The sequence below is a fragment of the Vipera ursinii genome, assembly GCF_947247035.1.
Source record: "Vipera ursinii genome assembly, chromosome: 3".
In the NCBI taxonomy this organism is placed as follows: domain Eukaryota; kingdom Metazoa; phylum Chordata; class Lepidosauria; order Squamata; family Viperidae; genus Vipera; species Vipera ursinii.
The window spans coordinates 174,968,161-174,993,007 of NC_139516.1; the positions used below are offsets into that span (position 1 = coordinate 174,968,161).

General features: G+C 35.8%; 1 protein-coding gene across 1 annotated transcript; it reads left to right on the forward strand.

The window, feature by feature from the left end:
- Nucleotides 1-219: 219 nt before the first annotated feature.
- Nucleotides 220-1,332, forward strand: FAM110B (family with sequence similarity 110 member B; the record flags this gene model as incomplete). Its single annotated transcript, XM_083357388.1, has 1 exon — nt 220-1,332. The coding sequence occupies one exon, from the start codon at nt 220-222 to the stop codon at nt 1,330-1,332; it is 1,113 nt and encodes a 370-aa protein (XP_083213514.1).
- Nucleotides 1,333-24,847: the final 23,515 nt, after the last annotated feature.

Below are 24,847 nucleotides of genomic sequence, written 5' to 3' on the forward strand. Positions count from 1 at the left end.
AAAGCCGCCTGGGGAGGGGGGGGGTGGAGGGCAGAAAAGAAGGAAACATCCCTGATATTTAACAAGCTGTGGAATGAAGCACTGCTGCTTCTCCTGCTAACCTTCAGATTCCAAGGTTCATCTGCTATTCATTGTGCTTAATATACATGTTTCTGCACCGTGCATTTAGAAGATCCCAGAAAGGAATTCAAAACGGCTGCGGGGGAAAAGCCACCAAACATGCCTACAGAAACACTACAGACAGGTAGCATGGTCAAACCTGTCAGTCCTGCCATCACTTTCACTTCAGCTGTTCCTCTCCGCATTTTAAACAAAGGACCTGATTATTTTCGCAGGCAAACGGAGCCTAATCCAAAAAGACTTAGTGCCGTGGAGAGGCTGGAAGCCGACAAGGCAAAATATGTGAAAAGCCAAGAAGTCATCAACGCCAAACAAGAACCTGTGAAGCCGGCAGTGCTTCCAAAGCCGCCAGTATGCCCTGCAGCTAAGCGAGCCTTGGGCAGCCCTACCTTGAAAGTATTTAGCAACAATGCAAAGACTGAGAGTGGTTTCCAGAGAGAGAACCTGAAGTTGGAAATTTTGAAGAATATTATAAACAGTTCAGAAGGCTCCAGTTCAGGTTCAGGTCACAAACACAGTTTGCGAAATTGGCCTCCCCACAAATCTGATACAGGAGACTTAAATCGTCACTCCTTTGCAGAATCCCTAAAGGTTTATCCCACCCAAGGTTCTAACAGTCCTCAAGAAAGCAGCTCCAGTGTGAGCAGACGGCTACTGGACCAATCAGCAGAATCTTTCTTGCATGTTTCACATAGTTCCTCAGACATTAGGAAAGTATCCAGTGGTAAACCTTTAAAAGCAATACCCTGCAGTAGTTCAGCTCCACCTCTGCCTCCAAAACCCAAAATTGCAACCATCACTACGTTGAAATCGCCCGAGATGGACTCAGTGGAATCCACTTGTGGAGTCAGCAGACGACCTTCCCTTCAACGATCGAAGTCGGACTTAAGTGATAGATACTTTAGAGTCGATGCAGACGTTGAAAGGTTCTTTAACTACTGTGGACTTGATCCTGAAGAGCTTGAAAATCTTGGAATGGAAAATTTTGCAAGGGCTAACTCTGACATTATCTCTCTCAACTTTCGCAGTGCAAGTATGATAAGTTCGGACTGTGAACAGTCTCAGGACAGCAACAGTGACCTTAGGAATGATGACAGTGCCAATGACCGTGTGCCATATGGTATTTCTGCAATAGAAAGAAATGCCAGAATCATCAAGTGGTTATACAGCATCAAACAAGCTAGGGAGTCACAGAAAGTGTCCCATGTGTGAGTGGGTGTTGGGGAGGGGAGGGGGGAGGCAAAGAAAGACTAATTTGTGTATATTCAGTTGTGAAGGGTTGTGAAGTCTACTTGAAGTCTTAATACACTTCTCAGATCTCTTTTTATGTTCCTTGTTGTGCAATGTTTTCAAGTTGCATGCCTGTCAACATGTGAACTGACCTGGCTTCTACTTGAATAATAACTAGCTGCAGAGCCTGGCTGAGCATACACACATTATCTGCCAAAAGTTTAAGACCAGAATCTAAACAGGGCTTTTGTTCTTCAATAAATTGTTTACATTAAATGGTAATATGGTTTCTTTATAATTGATTGTAGTCTCTTTAAGTTGTGTTTTTTAAAAAAAATATTTGGCCACTTTTGGTGTTTTAAGCACAACTTAATTTGCTTAAGAAAGAAAAAGGGAAGACATTTCAAAAATAAGGTTATAATAAACCTTAGCTAGAACCGCATAGTAGTATGGATCAGATGAATTTTCTGTTACCTACAATGCATAAAGCATCTTGTTTCATTATTTTTTTTTCTTTTCAAACTATGTTCCATGGTTTTCTGTTTTAATATTCTAACCAGAGACCCCTTCATAAACACATTCTTTTTATGGTCTTTTTCATATACTATAAGTAGCTAGGAAAGTGTTTCAAACTTTTTAAACTACTATTGTGAATTATGATAAAAAAAGATCTGCCATATCTTAGTTTCCCTAATAAAGGGCAATTTGTTTTGTTGTTGTTGTTTGGAAAATAACTAAGATAGTGAATAATGAAAACGATGATGCCTTTAAAGGAAGGTTCCTTGTCTTAAACTTTTGACAGGAGTTGTTAAATCCTGTTTGCTTATCTTGAATGCCTTTAAATAGACAAAGCACATCATGATTACAAGCTCCTGCTGCTGACTACATTTTTGTAGACCTGTTTGAGCATTTCATGAATAGAAAATGGAAATACACAGCCATAGCAGTGTAAGAACTTCTTACCCAAAAATTAAACACACAATTTAGCTGAACTATATCTGAGAAAGTGTCATTATGTTGTCTTAACTATGTTATATCTTAAGGCTGTGGAAGTTTGTTACAGCTCTAGGAACTGTAGAAACATGACAGTATGTAGCTTTATTTTTGGTTGTCCCTTATTCCTGTCCCTCCAGTGTTCAGTGCTGCACGTCAATCTTTTTTCTTTTCTTTTCTTTTTTTTTACAAACTTGTGTCTTCCCAATGGTTTAACTGTCACATCAATGTGGCAGTTGTGGTGCATAGCAGAGAAGTTAAAAGTGCAGTGGTCTATTTCATTATTATTATTACTATTCTTATTATTCATGCTTTGAAGTACTTTGCAGCACTATCTTATATTTCGTCAGCTAATAGGAAACTTTTTAATGTGTAAATGCTGTAAGACTTTGTATATATTTCAGTTGTTACGAGATCTTTAAGAAAAGTGTTATGCTAATAAATAGCTATTGTTGCAGCAACTGCTCATGTGTTTTTCTATTCCTTTTAATTTGTGATGCAGTAATGGAGAGATAAAAGTTAGGGACTAAAATAAAATTACTGATTCAATATAGGATGAAATAGGATATTACAGAGAAATGCTGTTGTATGTATAGACAACAAATGGGAAGATTAATTATGGGAAGAAAGCTAACTTCTTTGGGATTCCCTTTCCCTTATCATGTAAGGTAGAAAACAGATAATAAATAATTGATTTAGTCTTCCAAAGCAGTTTGCTTTTAAAACTGATATTGAAAGATAATTGATAGATTGCCATTTTTAAAGGGACCCATAGTGGGCACAATTATGGTGGTATGTCAAGTACTACCTTTATTAAGTACAATTCCTAATCACTAAAAGTAGGGGTCCTCAATCCCCAGACCTCAGCCCACTAATGGGCCTTGAGCTGTTCGGAAGTGGGCTGTGGAAATGGTAGCTGAGCATGTGCAACATACATCCCCACTTGCGCAAACAGTCACCATGTATGTGCACACTTGCCTGCTGCTTGCATGGAACCATCCCCTCTCTCCTCCCCCCCCAGGCCACAAAGCCAGGAAGGTTGGCAATTCTGACTAAAACCATCCATGTTCTTTTACAGATAGCCTCCAACTCATGACAGTTCATTTTATGACCATTTGAAGTTGCAACACTCCTCCTCAAAGCTACTTACAACCCATTTTTGGAGTTACAGTGGCTGCACACAAACATACAACCACAATCACACTATTGCATTTTGGGTGCTTGGCAATCCTCATCTTTATGGTTGTTTGTAGCATCCTGCAGCCACATGACTTATGATTTGAAACATTTTGTTGTTGTTTTCCACTGTTTACTTCCAGTTTCTGGCAAAAAAAGTTCAGTTGGGAGAAATAGATTCACTTAACCACTGTGCCATTCACTTAATAACCAATGTAAAAAATGACTATAACTTCAAATCCATTCATGTGATGCCTCAAATTACAACCACAAGAATTTATTACCAAAATTTTCAATTTTGATTGCCTTCCAAATTTTTCAATTTTAAAAGCAGTCACCAATCATTTTCTTTCCAGCGGACAAGCCTGCCTTCTGCGTGGTGGATGCTCCATCACTCAAGGTGATGGAGTAGGACAACTGTTGTCTGGGATGGTTTGAGGAAATTTTGTCCTGGACTGGAAGTTGGACTAGAAAATGTCAAATGTTACTTCCAACCTTATGATTCTGTTATATAGTTATATAATACCCATTGTATTTAAACTGACGACCTTATCTATCACCTTACTTTGGGAATTTTCCAACTCTGAGTTGGGACACTCCCAAGGTCACTAACCTAGAAGAGAAAATCACATTTATTTATTTTTTTAAAAAAGGATTGATTAGCCTTACAAGGTCAGTGGAATTACTGTCAAAATTTGTATAAACCCAATAAGCAGTTGTACTGCAGAGTTTCCCCTCTAGGTTGGGAAATGAATATTTCAGAGAGATTTAGAAATTGATATCTGTTCATTTCTTGCCTATTTTTATTGTAGATGAATAATTTATTGGTTAATTTATTTGTTCATTATAGGTAGTTGTTAGGACCACAACTCAGCCCAAAATTTCCACTGCTAAGGAAGACAATTGTTAAGTGAGTTATTAAGCAAACTACTGCAGTGGTTAGAGGAATCATGAAGTTATTAAGCAAATATGACTCCCCCATTGACTTTCCATGTTAGAAACCAGCTGGGAAGATTACAAATTGTGATCACATTACTCCAGGACAGTGCAAGGACCTGTTGCCAAGTTGCAAGATGCTGCAATGGTCATGAGTGTGAAAACTGGTCATAGGTCACTTTTTTCAGTACCATTGTAACTTTGGTCACTAAATGAATAGTTGTAAGTTGGAGGCCATCTGTAACTGAATGTATTCTAACTGCATGCTGCCACAAGTTCTTAGGAAATACAGTGTCTAATTAAAGTACATAGCAAATGCATGCATACATACATATATACATACATACAATATAATTATTAAAAATAAGTAAGACCACCAAGCTGGACAATCCCTACATTTTATCTAATTTATTACATGCCTAAACAGGAAAAAACACATTAAATATATAAAACAGAAATAAAATAATGAAAAGGAAACAGCTTTCACTATAGTTTACCTTGACTATTAATGTATTAACATTTTTTAAAAAAATATTTGCTTATTTAAAAATACTTTATATTTCTACAAATATATACAGCAAATAGATGTGCTTTCAATTTTCTCCTGTAAAAATCTTTTTCGGATAGTTCAACATTTCCAAAAGGAGGACACAGCTGGAATAATTATAGTCTAAGGCCTGGCTTGTCAGCTAAGAGAAAACAACAATCAGACAAAAACTCCACTTTAAAGCAGGAAATTTTAATCAAAATTCAAAGTGGAGTTTTTGAACAGTTTTCTTGGCTTCAGCTTTGGCATAAGTATAAAACGTACTAATGTACAATTACAAAGATATAAAAATTTAGGAAGCAGTAGATTAGTTTCTCCCTGCCAAAAGTTTAAAAATGTAAAAGAGAAATGAGTTGCTTTTCATCTGCTCCCTTTCTCCTTTGAATTTGTTTAACTGTCCTCATTTCAAAAAGAATGAAAGCAGCCAAATTCTGACTCCTTGTATTCAAATAGCCACCTGTTTCTATCTCTTACATAGACTAAAGCTTTAAATATTGTCATCTCCACACTTAAATTCAGTTCCCAGGCTTGAACTGAGACCATATTGCTTTGTTTCCGTAGAACAGCCATTTAAATAGAGCATCATGTTATATATATTTACCTTGTTTGCTGTTATGCCAAAACAAGGAAACTTGGAATAGAGCAGGCATGTCAAACTCGCAATGTCACGTGATGTCACGCAATGTATCAGGACTTTTTCCCCATTGCCGGCAATGGGGTGGCACGGTTTTGGTGTAATGCATCCGGCCTGCGGGCCAGCAGTTTGATAATGCCTGGAATAGGGAGACTATGTTGATAAACATTCACAAAATGGTGGACAAGGCAAATTTATCTAGTCACAAAATGGCTATCATATAGCCAAATTGCTACACTCGAGCATTAAAATTTACCAGAATTAATCCTTCCCAAAATGCCATCTATCATCCCAGTTGGGTTTTTGTGAGCGCTTAAGCATTCTTGTATCTATATATAATACTAAAAGCTGGTGAGCTGCTTTGCAGAATGTCAGCCTTCTATGCCCATTTTATAAATTAAAAGAATAGTATAAAATGTCAAGAGATGCTGATCTATAAAGGAGGAAGACTGTGGTTCAACATTTACCCAATAGTCCTCTATGATGCCATGAGATTCGTTTCAGGTGTAGAATTAGGCATCAACTCTTCTTTCTTTAAAAAATAATTGTTACTTTTGGATTTTGCTAGAGAAAAACCCACATAGTTTTAGGCATGTTTTTAATCTTAAGAAAATTCATGGTCAGTAAAAGCCAAAGATAGATAATTGGAAAAACGTTAGATAACTTATATCCCCTTATTTGCTACCAAAACATCACACATAGTTTAAAACAATAGACGTTTAACAAGGAAAAAGTTCATAAGTTCCATCCTATTTTGCTGAATTTAAATTACTATATTATATTCTAATAAGGAAGCTTTGAACTTTCAGGAAATTAAATAGATAAAAGAACAACTGATTTATTCTGAAATTTTCTTCCCTTAGGGGACTAAGAAGCAATCAGCCAACTTAGCAAAACTTGCAACATATAAAGGCAGAATAAAATATTGGGAAGTGGCATTGTTTATGCTTAGATGCATCTACTTCCATGGGAACTATGTTCAGAAAAGCCACAGTAGAAGCCACTGTAAATTTGCAAAGGCTAGAAAACACTATACTGGTACATATTGCAGAAAGTTTTCAGAGCAAATATTTAGACCTGGATTTCACTCTATTTGTGTTGGTTCTTAACAAAAGTGGGCTATTGTTCTGTTACAGTGTGGACAATTTGGAAAGTGGGTGTGTTAACACAGAACAAGCTCCTCCATTACTCACCAGGAAACTCTTAGAGCTAATAGGATGTGGTTTATTCTTCACTGTTAAACTATGACAGATTGGTCCTAGTGTAAAATTGATCTCTAAGTGCCAGATGAGTCATGATGTTTGTCATTTAGTTCACTGAATCTTGGCGAGATAAAAGAATCAAACAGCAAATGCTGTAAGCCTTGTTTACTGTAGATCAGGTCATACTGTGGACAATAAGTGGTATGAGAAGCACTTTTCTTCAGTACAACATAATCAGAAATTTTAATTTATTCAGTCCCAGTTGTGATTATGAAAAAAAGAAGTGAATGCCTCTGGAAAAATTCACCCTTTTGGGTAGTTCCATATAAGATCTAAAACTTGGTATTTGTCTACAAAGCTGAAATGCTAATGTCACTATAGGAATTTCATATCTTGCACAAACCAGAGTACTCGGAAACTAGCAAACTCAGCCTGCTAGAATATGAGAAGCCTCAGATTGCCTGGTATGTATTATGATTTATGACTTAAAACCAGGACAGAAGTGCTAACAGCTGCACAACATGCACATATGTATGTGTGTGCGGGTGTACAGTACAACACACATTAGAAAGGTTGCCTAGGAAAAGGGACATAATAAAGAGATATAATAAAGGAGAATATACAGCACTTAATGTTTCCTTCATTGGAAGTATCTCAATTTCACATTTAGTCATTCACATTTAATGGTTGTCTTTCCTCATCAGGTTTAAAGAAACTTGTAGGAAGTATATCTGGAAAATTAATATTGAGTGGAAAAGCTACCAAAAGGCAAAAGATTAAGCTACTCCCTTTTTTTTTGAAATCTTCCCATTCAACGCTGCTTGCCTGAAAGAAAATTATAAGGGAGCTGTGATGATACGCACATTAACATGAGTATGAGTTGGCTCCTGAAACTACTTTGGAACAGTGGCAGCTGCAATACAAAACCCTCCTTGTCAGCACTGTTAACTCTTAACAGTGTATTCAGTCTTCACTGCATAGGAAGCAAGATATTAATGGATTAAGTAATTTTATATAGCCTATATAATTTAGAAGTCTAGATTTCACATACCAGCCTTCTCCAACATATACATGGTCTAGGTATATAACTTTCTATTTCCAGAATAATTGAGGCAGCACGACACAATCGCTGAGAATTCTAGAATTTGGAGCCCATGAATATGGAAGGCATTCAAGTGAGGAAAAGTGAAGGTTATAATAATGTTTATTTATTTTAAAATATTTATATGGACACTCACCTTAAACAGCTCTGCTTGGCTCACAACAGTAAAACTAGTAACTATAAAATAACTATAAAACAGTAAAATAATCAAAAACAAGAACTCTTTAGTCATGACTTATGTAAATTCAGCCTATTTTGTTTTAATCAATAAATCGTGATTAAATGGTAAATTAGCATGATATATAATTTGAGTGACTCACACTCTGATCTGAACAATCTAGCGTATTGAGTTAATTCAATACTGAACATCTAGTCTAAAATTTAAATGTTATAAATTATTTACAAGCAGAAAAAAGCTGTCAATTTGCAACAGGTAAATTTATTCTTATTGACCTTGTATCTTTCCCTACACTTTAAGATTATCTGGCAAGACCAGACAAGTGCATAATTAGTGGATTCCTGCTGGATGCTCACCTTAGCTTGAGAACCTGCCTTCCCAATGCTTTTCTTTGGATGTTTCTGAACTATACCTGTAACTTTCTCAGTGGCTTCCTCTCCTGCCAGGTATGCTATTATTTTTCATACTGCATACTCTATTGTGCTACAGCATGCTGGTTGGGAAATTTTGAAAGTTGAAATCTGCGTATATTAAAGTTGCCAGACGCATTGTTTTATAGGATAGCTAGTAAGTCTTCTAATGAACTGCTAATGAATGCTAAAAAAAGAATTCATTAAATCTTTTTTTAATCTTCATAGGATGAGGACTAAGCTTTTTGTCCCATAGATACTAGGTATTTAATCAAACATATTTAGACAACTCAGTTTTTATGGTTTTTCTGCAAAACGCATTCAATGGGTTCTGAAGTGGCATTAGGTGAGTTTTAAAAGGTAATAACATTTGATGAAAAATTATCATAGGTTAATTCTTCAATCCTTATTATACAGTTTAACAGATTTCACCAATGGCAGTAATCCATTGGGAATTAAAGGTATTTAATTCCTTTAATTAAAGATTTACCTTTAATTCCCTATTTGCTCAATTTTTTAATCTTAAGAGTTCATGTTATCTAAAAGTTTCTCTTGCCAATTTTTTGGATAAATTTTTCCTTTCTTAATTCTTATTGTTCCTTAGAACAGATTAGTATGAGAAACAGTAGCAAAGAATTATTGAGTTAGCAGTACTTAGATTGGAAAATGGAGAGGAAGGGGGAGAGAGATTTTTTTTAAAAAAAGCTTTAATTGATTAAAAGCTAATTTACCTAAACCTCAACACTCTTTTCTTCCAAAATACAAATTATCTTTCTTGTCTATAGGATTATGATAAAAACAGAAGGAAATACAGTGTTTCCAAATGTAAACTTTCCAAATCTAAGCAAATAGTAAGTGAATGTTCCTAAATTCAGTTCAGGATCCTCTCAACAAAGTTTGAGTTAGGTAGACTGATCAACATTGCTGGCTTCTCTTGCACTTTCAAAAATAGGGCTTTACCATTGAACACCAAGGTGATGTCAGTAGCCAAAAATGCCTTTACTGAACTTTTGATCTAACCATCTTGTCTGTTTTTAAGGCAGATCTAATCATCTTGTCTGTTCTTAAGTTCTTAAGTTGAACTTCAGCAACATAATGATTAAACAAGTCCTTTCCAATCTGGTGATTTATCACTATATTAAGATTACAACTCCCAGAATTCTCAGACTGTCAGATTATAGTTTTAACAGAGCTAAAAGGCACAAGGGTGGGCAAGCTGTATTTTTAATAAAGGGCTTCCTATGATCTGGGTACATATGATATATGTTCATGTGCATACCCAAATAACTTGTTTTAACAAATTATATTTCATTATTTAGTAATGATGACAATTATGGAATATTAATCATATAAAAATTACAAAGAAATTAAGATCACATATTTGAAATCCACACAAGCTGGAGGTCATGCTGCTAATACAAACTGTCTTGGATGGAAATTATTCATTGTTCTTATCATAACTTAAGAGGAAACAGAAAAATGTGTTCTGTTTACCATTCTGGACTAGAAAGGAGTTAAGGAGGAGTTAATCAGCCAACGAAGCTCTAATATTAGCAACATTATTCCATGGACTCCAACATTTTTCAATAAAAGTAATAATTTAAATAACATCTCGCAACATAACTGAATGTTGCAAAATACCTGTATCCTCACACAAGTTAAAAGGGACGCGGTGGCTCAGTGGGTTAGGACGCTGAGCTTGTCGATCAGAAGGTCGGCAGTTTGGCGGGTCGAATCCCGAGTGCCGCGTAGCAGAGTGAGCGCCTGTTACTCGTCCCAGCTTCTGCCAACCTAGCAGTTCGAAAGCACGTCAAAATGCAAATAGAAAAATAGGGACCACTACGGTGGGAAGGTAACAGCGTTCCGTGCGCCTTTGGTGTCTAGTCATGCCGGCCACATGACCACGGAGACATCCTCGGACAAGCGCTGGCTCTTCGGCTTTGAAACGGAGATGAGCACCGGCCCCTAGAGTCGGAAACGACTAGCACACACGTGCGGGGGAACCTTTACCTTTACCTTTACACACAAGTTCCTATGAGATTTTATATTCAATTTTTCTCTTAGTGGTTGTTTATTTTGAAATTTGGTGCTTGCAATATCATACAAGATGTGATGATCACTGAAAAGTCGCTAATACCACTTGTGACAAAGAATTGTTCTCACAATAATGGCAGATTGTTATCATGCTAGATTTCTCTCATCCTAGCCTAACTTTATGCTTTATCTGAACTGAGATGCCATATTCTAATAAGTATTTCAATGTTATATAAAACACAGGGTTTCAAGTACAAACTTTCTAATGGCTAATTTTCCCAGAAGTTATATTTTAGCACATTCTTCAGTAAAGAAAAACATGTCTTATCTTTGTGTGCCAATATGAGAACTATCTGTTTTGCTGCCAAAAAAGGAAGAACACCCAGCACAGAAGGAACTTTCTCACTGCTGATCCTGTAAATTTTTGCACAGGAGAAGGTTTTAAAAAGGATATAAACAACTGCCTTGTGCTTTCTGTCTTGAGTTCCTGAGGAGGGTTGACACAGAAATCAAACCACTGCCCATCCCCCATCAACCTGCTGTGCCCATCAGTAATTTATTAAATGAGAAAGAAGGAAAAGCAAAGTCAAGAAGCAAAAATCTAATAATAAAGTTTTATCCTTTAAATAAATTGCATAAACTTTGTCCTTCTTCCTCACCAAAAGGTTTTCTGCTTTAAAGGCTGCCAAAGTGGTTGAGTACCTAAATTTTATGAGAAAACAGCCCTTGAAACGATGTGCTAAATATATTGAGCACCTCAACATTCATATTTTCATATTTTATTTTTATACATCAAACATAGCATTTCTTTCACTGCCATCAAGGCATTATTTGGAGAAGAATTCTTTGTTCCTCCAGCAATATTGTCTTTTTTTATTTTACTCATATTTTGTGTTCACTTATTGCTTTCTTATTTTTATGACCTAAGATAGGACCTTGCAAAATTGTTGCTGAAGACCTTGAACAAGAACATAATGCTTGGAGCTGAATCTGACCTCTGGCTGCTGCTACTGAATGCTAAATTGGTCTGCAAAAATGCCTCACATTGATGAAAAGGTTGACCTGGCATGTATTAGTGCAATCTGGCTATGTCTAGAATGGGAGTAGCTATCAGGTGTAACATCAGCCAAGACTCTGTGGCAATGATTGAGGTGTGGCGATTGTCATCCAGGAATCCCTTACAGTTTTAAGGGGCAGCTTCCCCCCAATTATGTTAGCCTGTCTCATTAAATCTAGCAGAGAAGGCATGTTATGTATACCATCTGCAAGGGACCTATATTTGGTGAGTCCCAGGAGGTGGGCCTGCTTTGCTGTGGTCCCTAACATATGGAATATTCTTCTTCCCTCAAAGTAAGTTTTATTTATTTATTTAATTTAATTTTTATACCGCCCTTCTCCCGAAGGACTCAGGGCGGTGTACAGAGAAATACAATAAAATACAATATATAAAAATTAAAAAATATTAAATACAACAGCCCAATTCAATAAATTAATACAAAACGTTAAAATACCCCTAAACCCATCAGACCAGGCTGGCTTGTTCAAATAAATATGTTTTTAGGTCACGTCGGAAGGAGCGAAGGTCGGGAGCCGTCCGGAGCTCCACCGGTAAATGGTTCCAAAGGTCTGGCGCGCCCACAGAGAACGCCCTCCCCCTGGGGGCCGCCAGTCGACACTCTTTGACCGACAGCACCCTAAGGAGGTTTGACTGCATCTCTGTTATTATTCCAGAAGTCCCTGGTTGTATCATATTTTTATATTATTTTCCATTTGCATTTATAACTATTTTTAATCAAAACTTAATTCAAGACATACAAAACAATTACACTGAGCAGCAAAATTTCCATGTTGTAGTTCAGATCACATTACAGGGGGAGAAAGATTAGTCCTATATATAAACAATAAAATGTTCTCTTCAATTGTGTTTTTAAATATTTATTAACAACAATTTCTATATTTTTCCTCCTATGTTATATCTAATAAAACAGCTTTGTTTTTAAAAGCACGTGTTTCATTTTAGTCTTTGTTTTTAAGTATTTACCTAATATATGACTGGCACCTTCTATTAGATATATTGCAAAATGTCTTTTTGTCTTTATAACCAAGAGCTTTAATTTACCAGTAAATGAATATATAAGGATACTGTAATCATATATTTTAATTGCCTTATTCTTTTTATAAAACAAGTTGCAAGTATGATTAAATAATACATTATTTGTAATAAACCATTCAATATCTTATAAAACTATTGACAAAATAAATGTGAACCCTAAAGTGTTTTAGGCCACATGAAAAAGTCTCCTTTTCCTATTTATCAAATATCAGATTTATTGCCACAAATATTTTAATCTCATTTGGATAATGAGCCAACAAAGCAAACTGGAAAATAATCATATTCAGCATGTTAATATTTTAATAGCACTATTGCCATATGTTATTTTTTCTTTCCCCTAAATCATGATTCTATTACTAATATAAAAGTATCCCTAGTAATAAATCATTTATTATTACCACAAGGAATGGAATTTTTTGAACAAGTTTAATTATATTATAAGTAGATACCATTGTCTTAATAAAATCTTTAAAACAAAACTAGAATTAAATGTTTTCATGTTCATTTTTGCCATCATATATTTATTGGTATTGCAGTTTCCTTCTTACCAAATTATAATATTAAAGATAATGGTTTGAAATATTTAAAATACCAGGTTTGTCCAATCTTTATCATAGGATTAAAATATTGATTCAACAATAAAATTAATGGAACACCTTTACAGAGTAATTACCGTACTCATTTTAAAAGTCTCCACACATGCAGTATAAAGGAATACCACTAAGTATACTTTGATACTACTACTTTATAAAAAGGTAAAGGTTCCCCCGCACATGCGTGCTAGTCGTTTCTGACTCTAGGGGCCCGTGCTCTTTTATACTTATTGCTTATATAGATTCATTATCGCTAGAAACATATCTAATTCTAAAACATGCACTAGTAAGCATCATTTTGTATTGATCCTATGGTAATTAAGAACTGCCACAATAAACCAGCTACAGATAATTGAACAGGTTTTATCTAATAGAAACATTACTTTTCAAGGTATTTCTTCAGTCATAAAATTTCAGGCCATCAGAACCATATCTTCACTTGGGTTTGGCATTCCGCAAGCTATTTTTTTTTTAAAGTTGGAACTTCCATCACACAGTCATGGCTGGCATCTTAATAGTTTTTACATCACCTTTGCAACATCCCCAGGGTCACATGATCAAAATTCAGATGCTTGGTAACTGACTCATATTTATGATGGTTGCAGAGTCCTGGGGTCACGTGATCTCCTTTACATCACCTTTTGCTACCTTCTGACAAGAAAAGTCAAGGGGGAAGGGAAGCCAGATTCACTTAAAAACCATGTTACTAACTTACAACTGCACTGATTCGCTTAACAAGGTTAAGGTTGACTCAGCCTTCCATCCTTCCGAGGTAGGTAAAATGAGGACCCAGATTGTTGGGGGCAATTAAGCTGACTTTGTAATAATGCCGCTTGGGTGTGTGTGTGTGAAAGCCCTAATAAGCAGGCATATACATGGAATGAAGGCTACTGCTAAGCTTGTAAGCCGCCTGAGTCTTTGGAGAAGGGCGGGATATAAATGGAATTTTTAAAAAAACGGTGGCAAGAAAGGTTGTAAAATGAGGCAAAATTCACTTAACAAATGTTTGTTTAGCAATAGAAATATTGGGCTCAATTGTGGTCATAAGTCGAAGACTACCTGTAATATAAACCTGTACAGTGCCTGTACATTATTGGAGAGTAATGTCAGCATGGTTTTAAAGAATATTGGAACTTTTGGATTCTAGTTTCCATAGTCTCACACAGATGGTCAAGTTGTCTGAAATTGACAAAAACTGAAATGTAGAAACCTTCGTCTTCTCTGAGCTTGGTTGTTTGCAGACATTTTATTACCCAGCTAAGTAACATCATCAGTGTGAATAATGAGTGAACACTGTACTGATGAAGTCCAACTGCACTTAGAAGAGGCAAGATTTTGCTGTCTTTAACAGGCCAAATTCTCACTTAGAAACCAAATACTAAAAAAAATAGGACATAAGAGAAATTGCAAACAGAAAATGCTGTCCTCTGAATTCCCATTACAGAATACAAAAAGCTTAGATAAGCACTAATACATGCTGCTTTCAAAATACTCAGTTATTTTGTCATCTCCATAACAAAAATGGCAATTAAAATCCACAAGGCCATAAAGCAGTAATCTTATTATGAAGCAATGAAATACCTTTTAGCAGAAGGCTCAGAATGCCTTTGCTGTTTAAATCCACTTTTCCTTAATTCTGAAAGTCAACACAAAGAGAAAAGCTGTTATCATTTGTTAAATTAGGGAAAATGATTTTCAAAAGCTCCTAAGTGACTTAAGGCAGCATGGCTGGGTTCCTAAATCTTAGCGAGGCTTTTAGAAGTATGTGGATTATAATAAGTGCATTGGAGGACAGTAATTTCTGACTGCAGTAACATTTGTTAGTCATTAGCCTTTGGTTTCTGCAGCTTTTAGTTCAATTGGTTTGATTTTTATAAATAAATAAATACGTAAACATAATTCTCTATTAAGTATTAATTTAGTGAAAGTACCTGTTAATTATTTAGAACTTGTCATTTAACACATGTTGTTTCATTGCTATGGACATTCTGCTTTAAATCAGTAGGAGGGTGACACCCTGCCAATTGATAAATTTATCAGTGTCCACAGATTGTAACATCATTATATAGTGTCTTCCTTTTTTTAAAAAAAGTAGCTGTAATAGACAAAAAAAGAACAACAAAGAAAAGTTATATAGGAGGATTAAGATGGAACCAACATTACAAACATAATTCATAGCAAAAGGTAGCAATTTGAATACTAACAGTTGGAATCACATCTACAATAATTCAGTTGTTTGGGATCTGACTGCTAAAACCTGTTTATCCTCAGTATTTTTCGCCTAATATCATCATAGATAGGGCAGTGAGTAGTTGATTTTTGACACTTGGCCCAAAACACAAAGGCCATGATATTGCTCCACTGGGTGTTTACAAAATTTCCCTTCAGGTTTTGTGGTAGGCATGGTCTGAGGATCACAATCCCATGCTTTTTACTTGTTTTTGTTAAAAATTTGTATATTGTTATAGTGAATGGGTAATTCTCAATTCATGGAGGCAGGATATGGGTAAATCTTTCCCTCATTCCACGTTCAGCCAGATAGCTAATACACAGTCCCAAACTTAAGAAACAGGTAGGAGACTTCATTGTCACTACAAAACCTAAACTTGGGGGGAGCAAAGCAAAACACTTGCCTAGTTTTCCCCAATAGGTTCTCTTATTCTTTGCTAAACAGAGATAATGGAGAGGCAGGCTGCAGGTAGTAAGTTAGTGAGATCAACAGAGGACAAAATGTAATTTTAAGCTTCTAGCTTTTGTCCCTTATTATCCTAGTAATCTTTATTCTACACCCTTTTTAGTACCACTAAAATTCAATGTCATCTGGTTTACTCAATTCAATTTGCTTTCAGTTTGATAGTCCTGCTAGCTTAATTCCAAAGTTGCAAAGTTTAATTTAAAAAAAAACACAACAACAATGAATACTGCTTCTTTCAATCCAGTCATCATGTTGGATGTTTATAGCTGGATCAATTCTGCTTGTTGAAAATATCAGCTGTATCAGGACTTCTGTTGATGTTATACTAGTTACAGTACATTATCTAATGAAACATACAAACTCCCTTTTTATGGCCCTATAGTCCTTATTTAGGGTACATGATTAAAAATTAGTATGGTTATATTTTAGTTTTTGCCAAATCCCAGACCAAATTGAATCAGGTAGGATAAATTCGGAAAATCTCTAAAATGAAATTGGGTTCTTTCAAATGGAATAAACCCTAAATTTAAAGCCAAAATTTGCTAATGATTCAGAAATGTCCAGAGAAATGGACACATAACTAGTGTGTCTGCAACCATGTTTACATTTCTTCTCAAGGATAATTCCAGGATAAGGAAGAGAAAGTGAGATTTAGCTCTAAATTCCATTCATAATTTATTATTTTAGCAAATGTTCCTGAATCTTAGTGCTTTGATTAAATAGATGTTGATATATTATATTGCAGAAGTATTCTACAGTTCAGTGGTCTCTAATAGTTTTGTTTTTCATGGTCAGGTATAGTGAGAGTCTTTTCAGAGTCTGTGACCTATAAGAGGGCACCACATGTGCTTTCTTAAAATTGCTGGCTACTGAAGCCTTTCTTTTTACTATCATATACTTCTTGTCTATCATCCTGTCCTTTCTTTTTGCATATTTTGTGGGTAACAACTGAGCAGAAAACAGAAAGAGCCTTAAACCAGTTTAATCCATCCAAACACTGTCAAGGTATAAATCACCTTAGTAGAGGGCGAAGGACCGTGCTTCAGAGGATGCATGATGTGCATGAAGGAAGGTAATAAAAAAACGACGCATAATCTTACTAAATACCTTTTAATTACAAAAATATAAAAACTAAATATATATTATAAAGAAAGCTAGCTGACTACATCCTAACGTAACAGACAGTAACAGCAAAGTGAAAGACAATAAGGAAATAACTGTGAGAACTTTTTCTAGACATGCGCACTAAACAGACTGAAACCATAACATAACTAGTCATATGGGATTCACTATGGTTACCAGATAAGTTATCACAACAGGTGCAGAGAGCAGGGGAAATGTACAGTTAGAAATGAACTTTTCTCACGAACAACAAAAAAAACGTGCAGTGACAAACACTTTACAATAAACCTTGCATTTATCACACATGGTAGCTGTGGCCAAGAACACATAGGTCCTTGATTTAAAAGCCCAAAAGGGACTGATACTTCCATCCCTAAATGATGCTGTCATTTAGTGACACACTGATTTTACAAATCACCATTGTCATTAATTGTGCAGTTGTTCAGTGAATTTACAACTATTACCAAGTGCCCCAATTTTGACCATGTGACCACAGGGATGCTGCAATGGTCATAAGTATGAAAACTGGTCTTATGAAGATATGTCACTTTTTTCAGCACCACTGTGACTTCTGACGGTGATTAAAAGAATGGTTGTAAGTCGAGGACTAGCTGTATTCATCTAATGCACCAGTTATACTCATTCTTAGATTGGGAAGCCCTTTAGATAGTCACTTGTGTTATGTCAGGGTTGGAATATTGTCATGGCATCCAGGGGACTGCTCTGGAAGATCTCCCGGATTTTCCTGAATGCAGCCACTCAGGAAGTAATTGATCTGCCCCAGTGTGGCCATACAACTCTGTTGCTCCATTAATTTCAGTGTTTGGCAGTCAAATTCTGGGTGCCTGTTTATCAGCTATAAAGTCCTTTATGAAACAAGGCTGTTATCTGAGGGGCCATCTGTCTTCCATAATTTCTGCTTGTCCAGTAAGACTGGATGAAATAAGCATGCTCCAGCTCCCTCTGTTAAACATTGTCATCTATCAGGACCTAAAAAATATGCCTTCTCTGTTGCAGCAGCTGCCCTCTGAAATGCTATTACTCCCTCCCCAAGATTCATATAGATTCATCCTAAAAGTCAGCACTTATGTGTCAAGAGTTCAAGAAAAATGTAAAAGTATATAAAAGGATATTTTCTTTATAAAAATCAATTTCTACATAATCATATAAAAGCCATGCAGAAAGGCTCTGCATGAAACAAAACTACTTTTGCTAAGATAAATCACTGTTTATATGTTTCCATCAAATATCCACATACAGCAACATAAAAGATGACTAATTATGTCAACATACAATGTAGACAACAATGAAATATGATTGACTATGCACTCTGCAAGCAAACTTGGAAAACTGTTCAATCAACAAAACAAGACCTACAGTATGACACAAATCAACAACTCGTTACAAAATTGTAGTTTAAACTGAAGATAACAAATAAAATTATCCAATCAACAAGATATGACATTAGTGATGGTTGTTTTGAGTATAAGAAAGGATAGTACCTTTGGTGGGGATATCTCACATCCTTTTCAGGTCATTCCACTCACCTGTCATCCCCACCTGGCAATCAGCTCACAACTGTAGCTCCTTGTAGCTGTTTTCATGTGATTGCAGTCACACACTGGGCAATAGCTTCGAAAAACTAGTAAAATCAGGTAGTGTAATGGGTAATGGGTCTTAAACCCTCAGTGAGATAGGAGTTACATCTATCAGTCTATCTTCTCAGCATGTGAATACAGACTGGTAAATTGAGTAGATGAGGCCAATTGACAGTTCAACAGTTAACAAGGTAGTCTCTGCAAGTGTTGTGCAATGTGCATGATAAGGCACCAAAGACATCCTGGTGATCCATTCTGCCTGGTCCCGTCTCTGGCTGTTTCTACTTTTGGACTGTGTACCAATGCATATAAGACAGCTCAATTATTTTCACATGATTTGTCTTCACAGAATATTAGGTATCAGATGGCTAGATAAAGTACCAGATCCTGAAGTTCTTTCCAAAGCATACGTACCATCTGTCTATACATTGTTGATGAGAATACAAACCTTCCTAAGCATTCCTTCCACTTCTATGGTGGAAAATAATTGTATAGAGGGCAGAGGAAATTATACAAAGATACAATAAAAGCCTCCCTGAAATTGTTCGACATAGATACAATCATCTGGGAAATTGTTAGCACAAAACAGACCTATCAGCATGGCCTAATCCACAAGGACTGTCAAGCTTATGAAGTAAAGCACATTGCTGAAGCACAATATAAGAGCGAACTGCCCAATCTAGAATCAGCAGTGCAACAGCTGCAGTGCCTACATATTTGCCCAAATTGGCCTGACCAGTCGTCTTTGGACACACCACATTCAGATTTAATGTGACTAACGGTGCTGACGCCTTCATCAACATAATGAATGAACAACATTGTTTGTGATGAAGATAAAAAAATAGATTTAATGGAGTATAATTGACAAAGCACCTGAATAATTCTGAACTACAATTTTGACATAAGATACCTCAAGATGCAAGAAACAAAAAAAGACAAAATGACACTCTGTTCACATACTGGAAATAGCTGAAGGAAAGCAAAAGAAACTACATCCAACTAAAGACCAAAATCCAGACAACATCAAGAGAGAAGAAGTTATATTTAAATAACTAGGATTCAAAGAGCCAGGGGAATTTGAGATATAATTGCTAACCCCTGATGAATTATTTTCTGTTGAAACATGATAAATAACTGAAAGGGCAAGGGAGTTCCAAAAAGAACATTATTGATATAAAAACTTTTGAACATGAAAAAAATGTGAGAAATTATGAATAGCCCTTCAAAACATTGAGCCATTGAAGAATTTCTATGATAGCCAGGAAACCAAGTTATATTAGAATATGAGACAATAGTTCAAGATTGTAAAAAAAGTGCACCAAATTTGTAGATTTTCCCTTTAAAAAAATTAAGTTATATTCAAAATATGTCCTAGGACATGCTGATTTGGAAAAAACAGATTGCAGGGAAAACATTTATTATTTTTATTTAAAAGATTTATAGCCACATCAGTAAATTAATAAAGTTGAAGTTTCTCTGCTTTAATTATTGGAAATTGGGAGACTTAAGCAATCTCTAGTGAAAGAAAAGAAATAATTGAAAAAGCATTAATAAAAACACTGAAACTCATTTTAGAGTTCAACAAGCAGAGCCAATAAAAATAGATAAAGAAAAAGTTGGAGTGGTAATATACTTTATCTTCCAAGGCTCAGAATTTTACAAGGACGTTGACTATTGCTTGGGAAAAAGATTGTGACAGAACTAGATAAAATGTTAACAACCAGTGGCACTCTGCTGACAACAATGGTGCAGTTTGCCATGATTTCTCAGTTTAAATCTATGGCACTGAACATGAGCAAAGCTAAACACAAAAAAAGTGATGCCTTTGAACTGTGGTCCTGGTGATTTGGTTCACAAGAAAATAAACTGTTAGATGAAATAAAACCAGTCTTCTCTCTAGAAACACTACGGATCAGGGCTTTTTTTCCTCATAGAATGCTCAGAATGGAGTTCCGGCACCTTTTTTGGATGGAACCTTGTAGGGTAGGCAAGGTGGATTGTATGATGTGTGAGTTCCGGCACCTTTTTCTTTTACAAAAAAAGCACTGCTACTAATGATGTTAAACTTAAATATTTGAAATACAATGAAGGCAAGATTCATTGAAGAAGATTTGGATTGTTGAAAAAAACTAAGACAATTGAAAAGAATTTGACAGAAGACATGGTGTCAGAATATTACCACAGATGTAATAAGAAAGAGCTTACAAAAACACTATCAACGTAAAGAGTATTCTTTCTTTCTTTCTTTCTTTCTTTCTTTCTTTCTTTCTTTCTTTCTTTCTTTCTTTCTTTCTTTCTTTCTTTCTTATTATTTTTATAAATAACAAAAAGCAGTGACCATACCTAATACTCAAAAGAGTTTTAAATATTTGTAGAGGGACCAAAACATACAATATTTTGTGTTGAAATATTTAATTTTAAGAAATAAGTATATTTCAATTTTTTTAACACTTGGAGTCATTGTTCTTTCAAAATAAAAGCAGTTATTGATAAACAATCTTGGATGGATGAGGTCCATTAGGGTCATGAAGAATAAGAAATGCCTTAATGACTAACAAGCACTAATCAGATGTGAAAATCAGTATACAGACGTAAAGAGACAGAGACATCTACATTTTACTGGATATTGGATCTGTCTGATGTGTGCCCAAAAGACTGTCCTACTATTTTTAAAATTCAAATTAATATTAATATGTAAAATATAATAGTGATTTGTGAAAACAGCATTGCATAACTTAAAATGTACAGTAGCTTAGAATATTAATATCATAATTAGGGGAGTGAAATCTGTTTAATGAGTTAACAAGAAAAGTGTTCATAAGAACATAGTCAAGAGTTTTATATTTCAAGAAGGAATTATTCCAAAGTCTTTTTTCACTTCTTCTAAAAACAGAATCTGTAATTGGTTTCCAAGAAAGATTGAAAAGATGTTATACTGCTTAAATTAAAAAAGATAAAGATGAATTTAAGCCAAGAATTGTTAAGAAAACTGGATGAGATTTTGACAGATTTTATCTTTACAACTGTAAGTAGTTATTCTTCCCTCTCTTATTCCACACAAAATGTACGTGCTATCATCCCTTCTCCCATCATTCTCAATTTTGAATAACTTTGTTTTGAAAAGCTGCAATTACAGAAGTTACCAATAATAGGAATCAACACAGCTGTGCCTGGAGCTGTTCCATCCCATAATCACCTGTCATGCATGCTAATTCCAGCTATGATTAAAGCCCATGCTTTCCAGGAAAGATGGCCAGCACCATTGTCAGAAGTGTCATGGCTTAATCCAATAGACCTGAGCTTGTCTGTTCCTGCTTCCAATATCTCTTCTGTCAGCTGGAGTTATAGGTGGTGTTCATACTTTGAAGGATCATGTTTTTTGTTTGTTTGCTTTATAAATAAAATTTCTGGTCCAGTATTTTCAACAAGAAATTAAAGAAAATAGGATTATCTTACACAAAGTTTTGTCATACCCTCCCTCATGTACAGTAGTATTGCTTCTAGTTTGCCGTTTGTTCCCCAAGCTTTGAGCATTTGTGTGTGTGTGTGTGTGTGTGTGTGTGTGTGTGTGTGAAATTGTCCTAAAAATGTGAGTCTTGGATGTATTTACAATAAAACTGGAAACACGGATCACCAAGACTAAAAATTTTATTAAAACTGAGCTTTCGTCAGCTTTTGCTGACATTGTCAGAGTGTAAGCCAGGATTGGGAATCACGCTTTTATAGTCAACAGTTTAGCTAATGAGTGCTCCATGAGCATGAACTGGCCATCAAGCGCAAAGAAAAATGATCTCAGGTATGGGCTCACACTACTGAGCACAACCATACCTTCAATTTTACAGAGGCCAGCTCACGATGCAACTAAGGGTGTCCGCTTGTTAAAAGAGGCTTGGTTGTCTAAGCAACATTCTGCCAATAGCTGCACATTGAGCTATTGCCACCCTACCAGATGCTACGCCATGAGTTATCATGCAGGAGGATTGAAGTAATGAACCAATGATCCCTTCCCCCCCCCCCCGGCGTGAGCAGGGGAGCAGAGGATCGTAACCTCTCATTAGCCGACACATTAGCACAGCACAGCAGGAGATGACGAGGAGGCGGACCAGAACCATGGACATCAGGAGTGGGCAATGCAGACAGCGATGCCAGCACAATGGAGGAGTGATCAGCTGACACGGCAGCATTGCATGCAGAAGAGTCATTCGGGCAGTGAGACAATCGTGTGCGGCAAGACGAATGCTCCCAATGGATGGGCTGAATGGAAAGAGGCAGAGCACCAAAACCCTAACAGACATCAGCCAGCCTGACGGAAATAGAATTGATGCAATTGACTGCAGGAGGGTGGGGGCCGAACAGACCTGTAAAGCGCTCATTAGCTAAACTGTTGGCTTCACAGGGACTATAAGAGCGTGCTTCCCAATCCTGGCTTACACTTTGATGATGTCAGCAGGAGCTGACGAAAGCTCAGTTTTAATAAAAATTTCAGTCTTGTGGATCCGTGTTTCCAGTTATATATGTATGTGTATATACATATACATATACATATACATATACATATACGTATATGTATATGCATACGTATACGTATACGTATATGTATATGTATAAGGGACGCGGTGGCTCAGTGGGTTAGGACGCTGAGCTTGTCGATCAGAAGGTCGGCAGTTTGGCGGGTCGAATCCCGAGTGCCGCGTAACAGAGTGAGCGCCTATTACTCGTCCCAGCTTCTGCCAACCTAGCAGTTCGAAAGCACGTAAAAAAAATGCAAGTAGAAAAATAGGGACCACTACGGTGGAAAGGTAACAGCGCTCCGTGCGCCTTTGGCGTCTAGTCATGCCGGCCACATGACCACGGAGACGTCCTCGGACAAGCGCTGGCTCTTCGGCTTTGAAACGGAGATGAGCACCGGCCCCTAGAGTCGGAAACGACTAGCACGCATGTGCGGGGGAACCTTTACCTATGTATATGTATATGTATATGTGTATGTATATATATATATATACATATATATATATATATATATATATATATATATATATATATATATACATACACATACATATGTATGTATGTATATATATATATATATATATATATATATATATATATATATACATATATATATACACATACATATATGTGTGTGTATATATATATATATATGTGTGTATATATATATATATATATATATATATATATATATATATATATATATATATATATATATATATATATATATATATATATATATATATATATATATATATATATATATTCTGTTTACTACATTTGAAAATTAGCTACATTTAGTTACTTTCCTGAAACAGCCTCTGCACCCACCGACTGAGCCTGGTTCTCTGTCATCCTACGATTAGTGGGGCGTGAGAAATAGCATGCAGCTGAGAAAGACCCAGCAAATGTTTATTTCCTTTTGATATTTTTATAGTAAGCAACATAGATTCTTACAAATAAAACAAGAGTCTTTATTTGTTCATCACTTCCAAAGCTTTATACTTTATATTAGTTCCAGATATACAAATTCTTAACAATGAAGCAATAAAGTTATGATAAATCTGTTCCATAGAGAAGGGGATTTTTTTAAAAAAATCTTGATCTCCTTCTCATTTGCCAGCTTGTGACAACCAGACCTTTGTGGGAGTTGAAATTCTGATAAAGGAAAAGCTGGAATTTGATGACATCAGTGCCTAAGCATTAAGGAGTCTCTTGCTCTCTGGTGCTAATGAGTAAACTGTCAGTTATCACAAGTGACAAAGTTAATAGTGAGAGTTAGCAAAATATTGATTAAAACAAAGAATAAGAAGCTATACAAACGTGTTTGTTTGCTTTGATGTAAGCTATTTCATTTTTTAATTCTGAGTGAACATGCAAGGTGGATCTGCTGCACAAACGGATAAAGCAATTTTAGGAATACCAGATATTAGCTACAAAACTCCACATGAACATTAGATGAAAGCAAGTTGTGATCTGGTAGTCCTAGCAATTTGTTTCAGCTGGCATTATGAAATGACACATTTGGTTGATTGGCTGGCTGGCTGGCTGATTGGTTGGTTGGTTGGTTAATTCAATTTTGAGACCAACTAATTCCACAAGACTCTGCACAGCTCACAACATTAAAAGTAAGCAAGCACTAAAACAATAGGAGC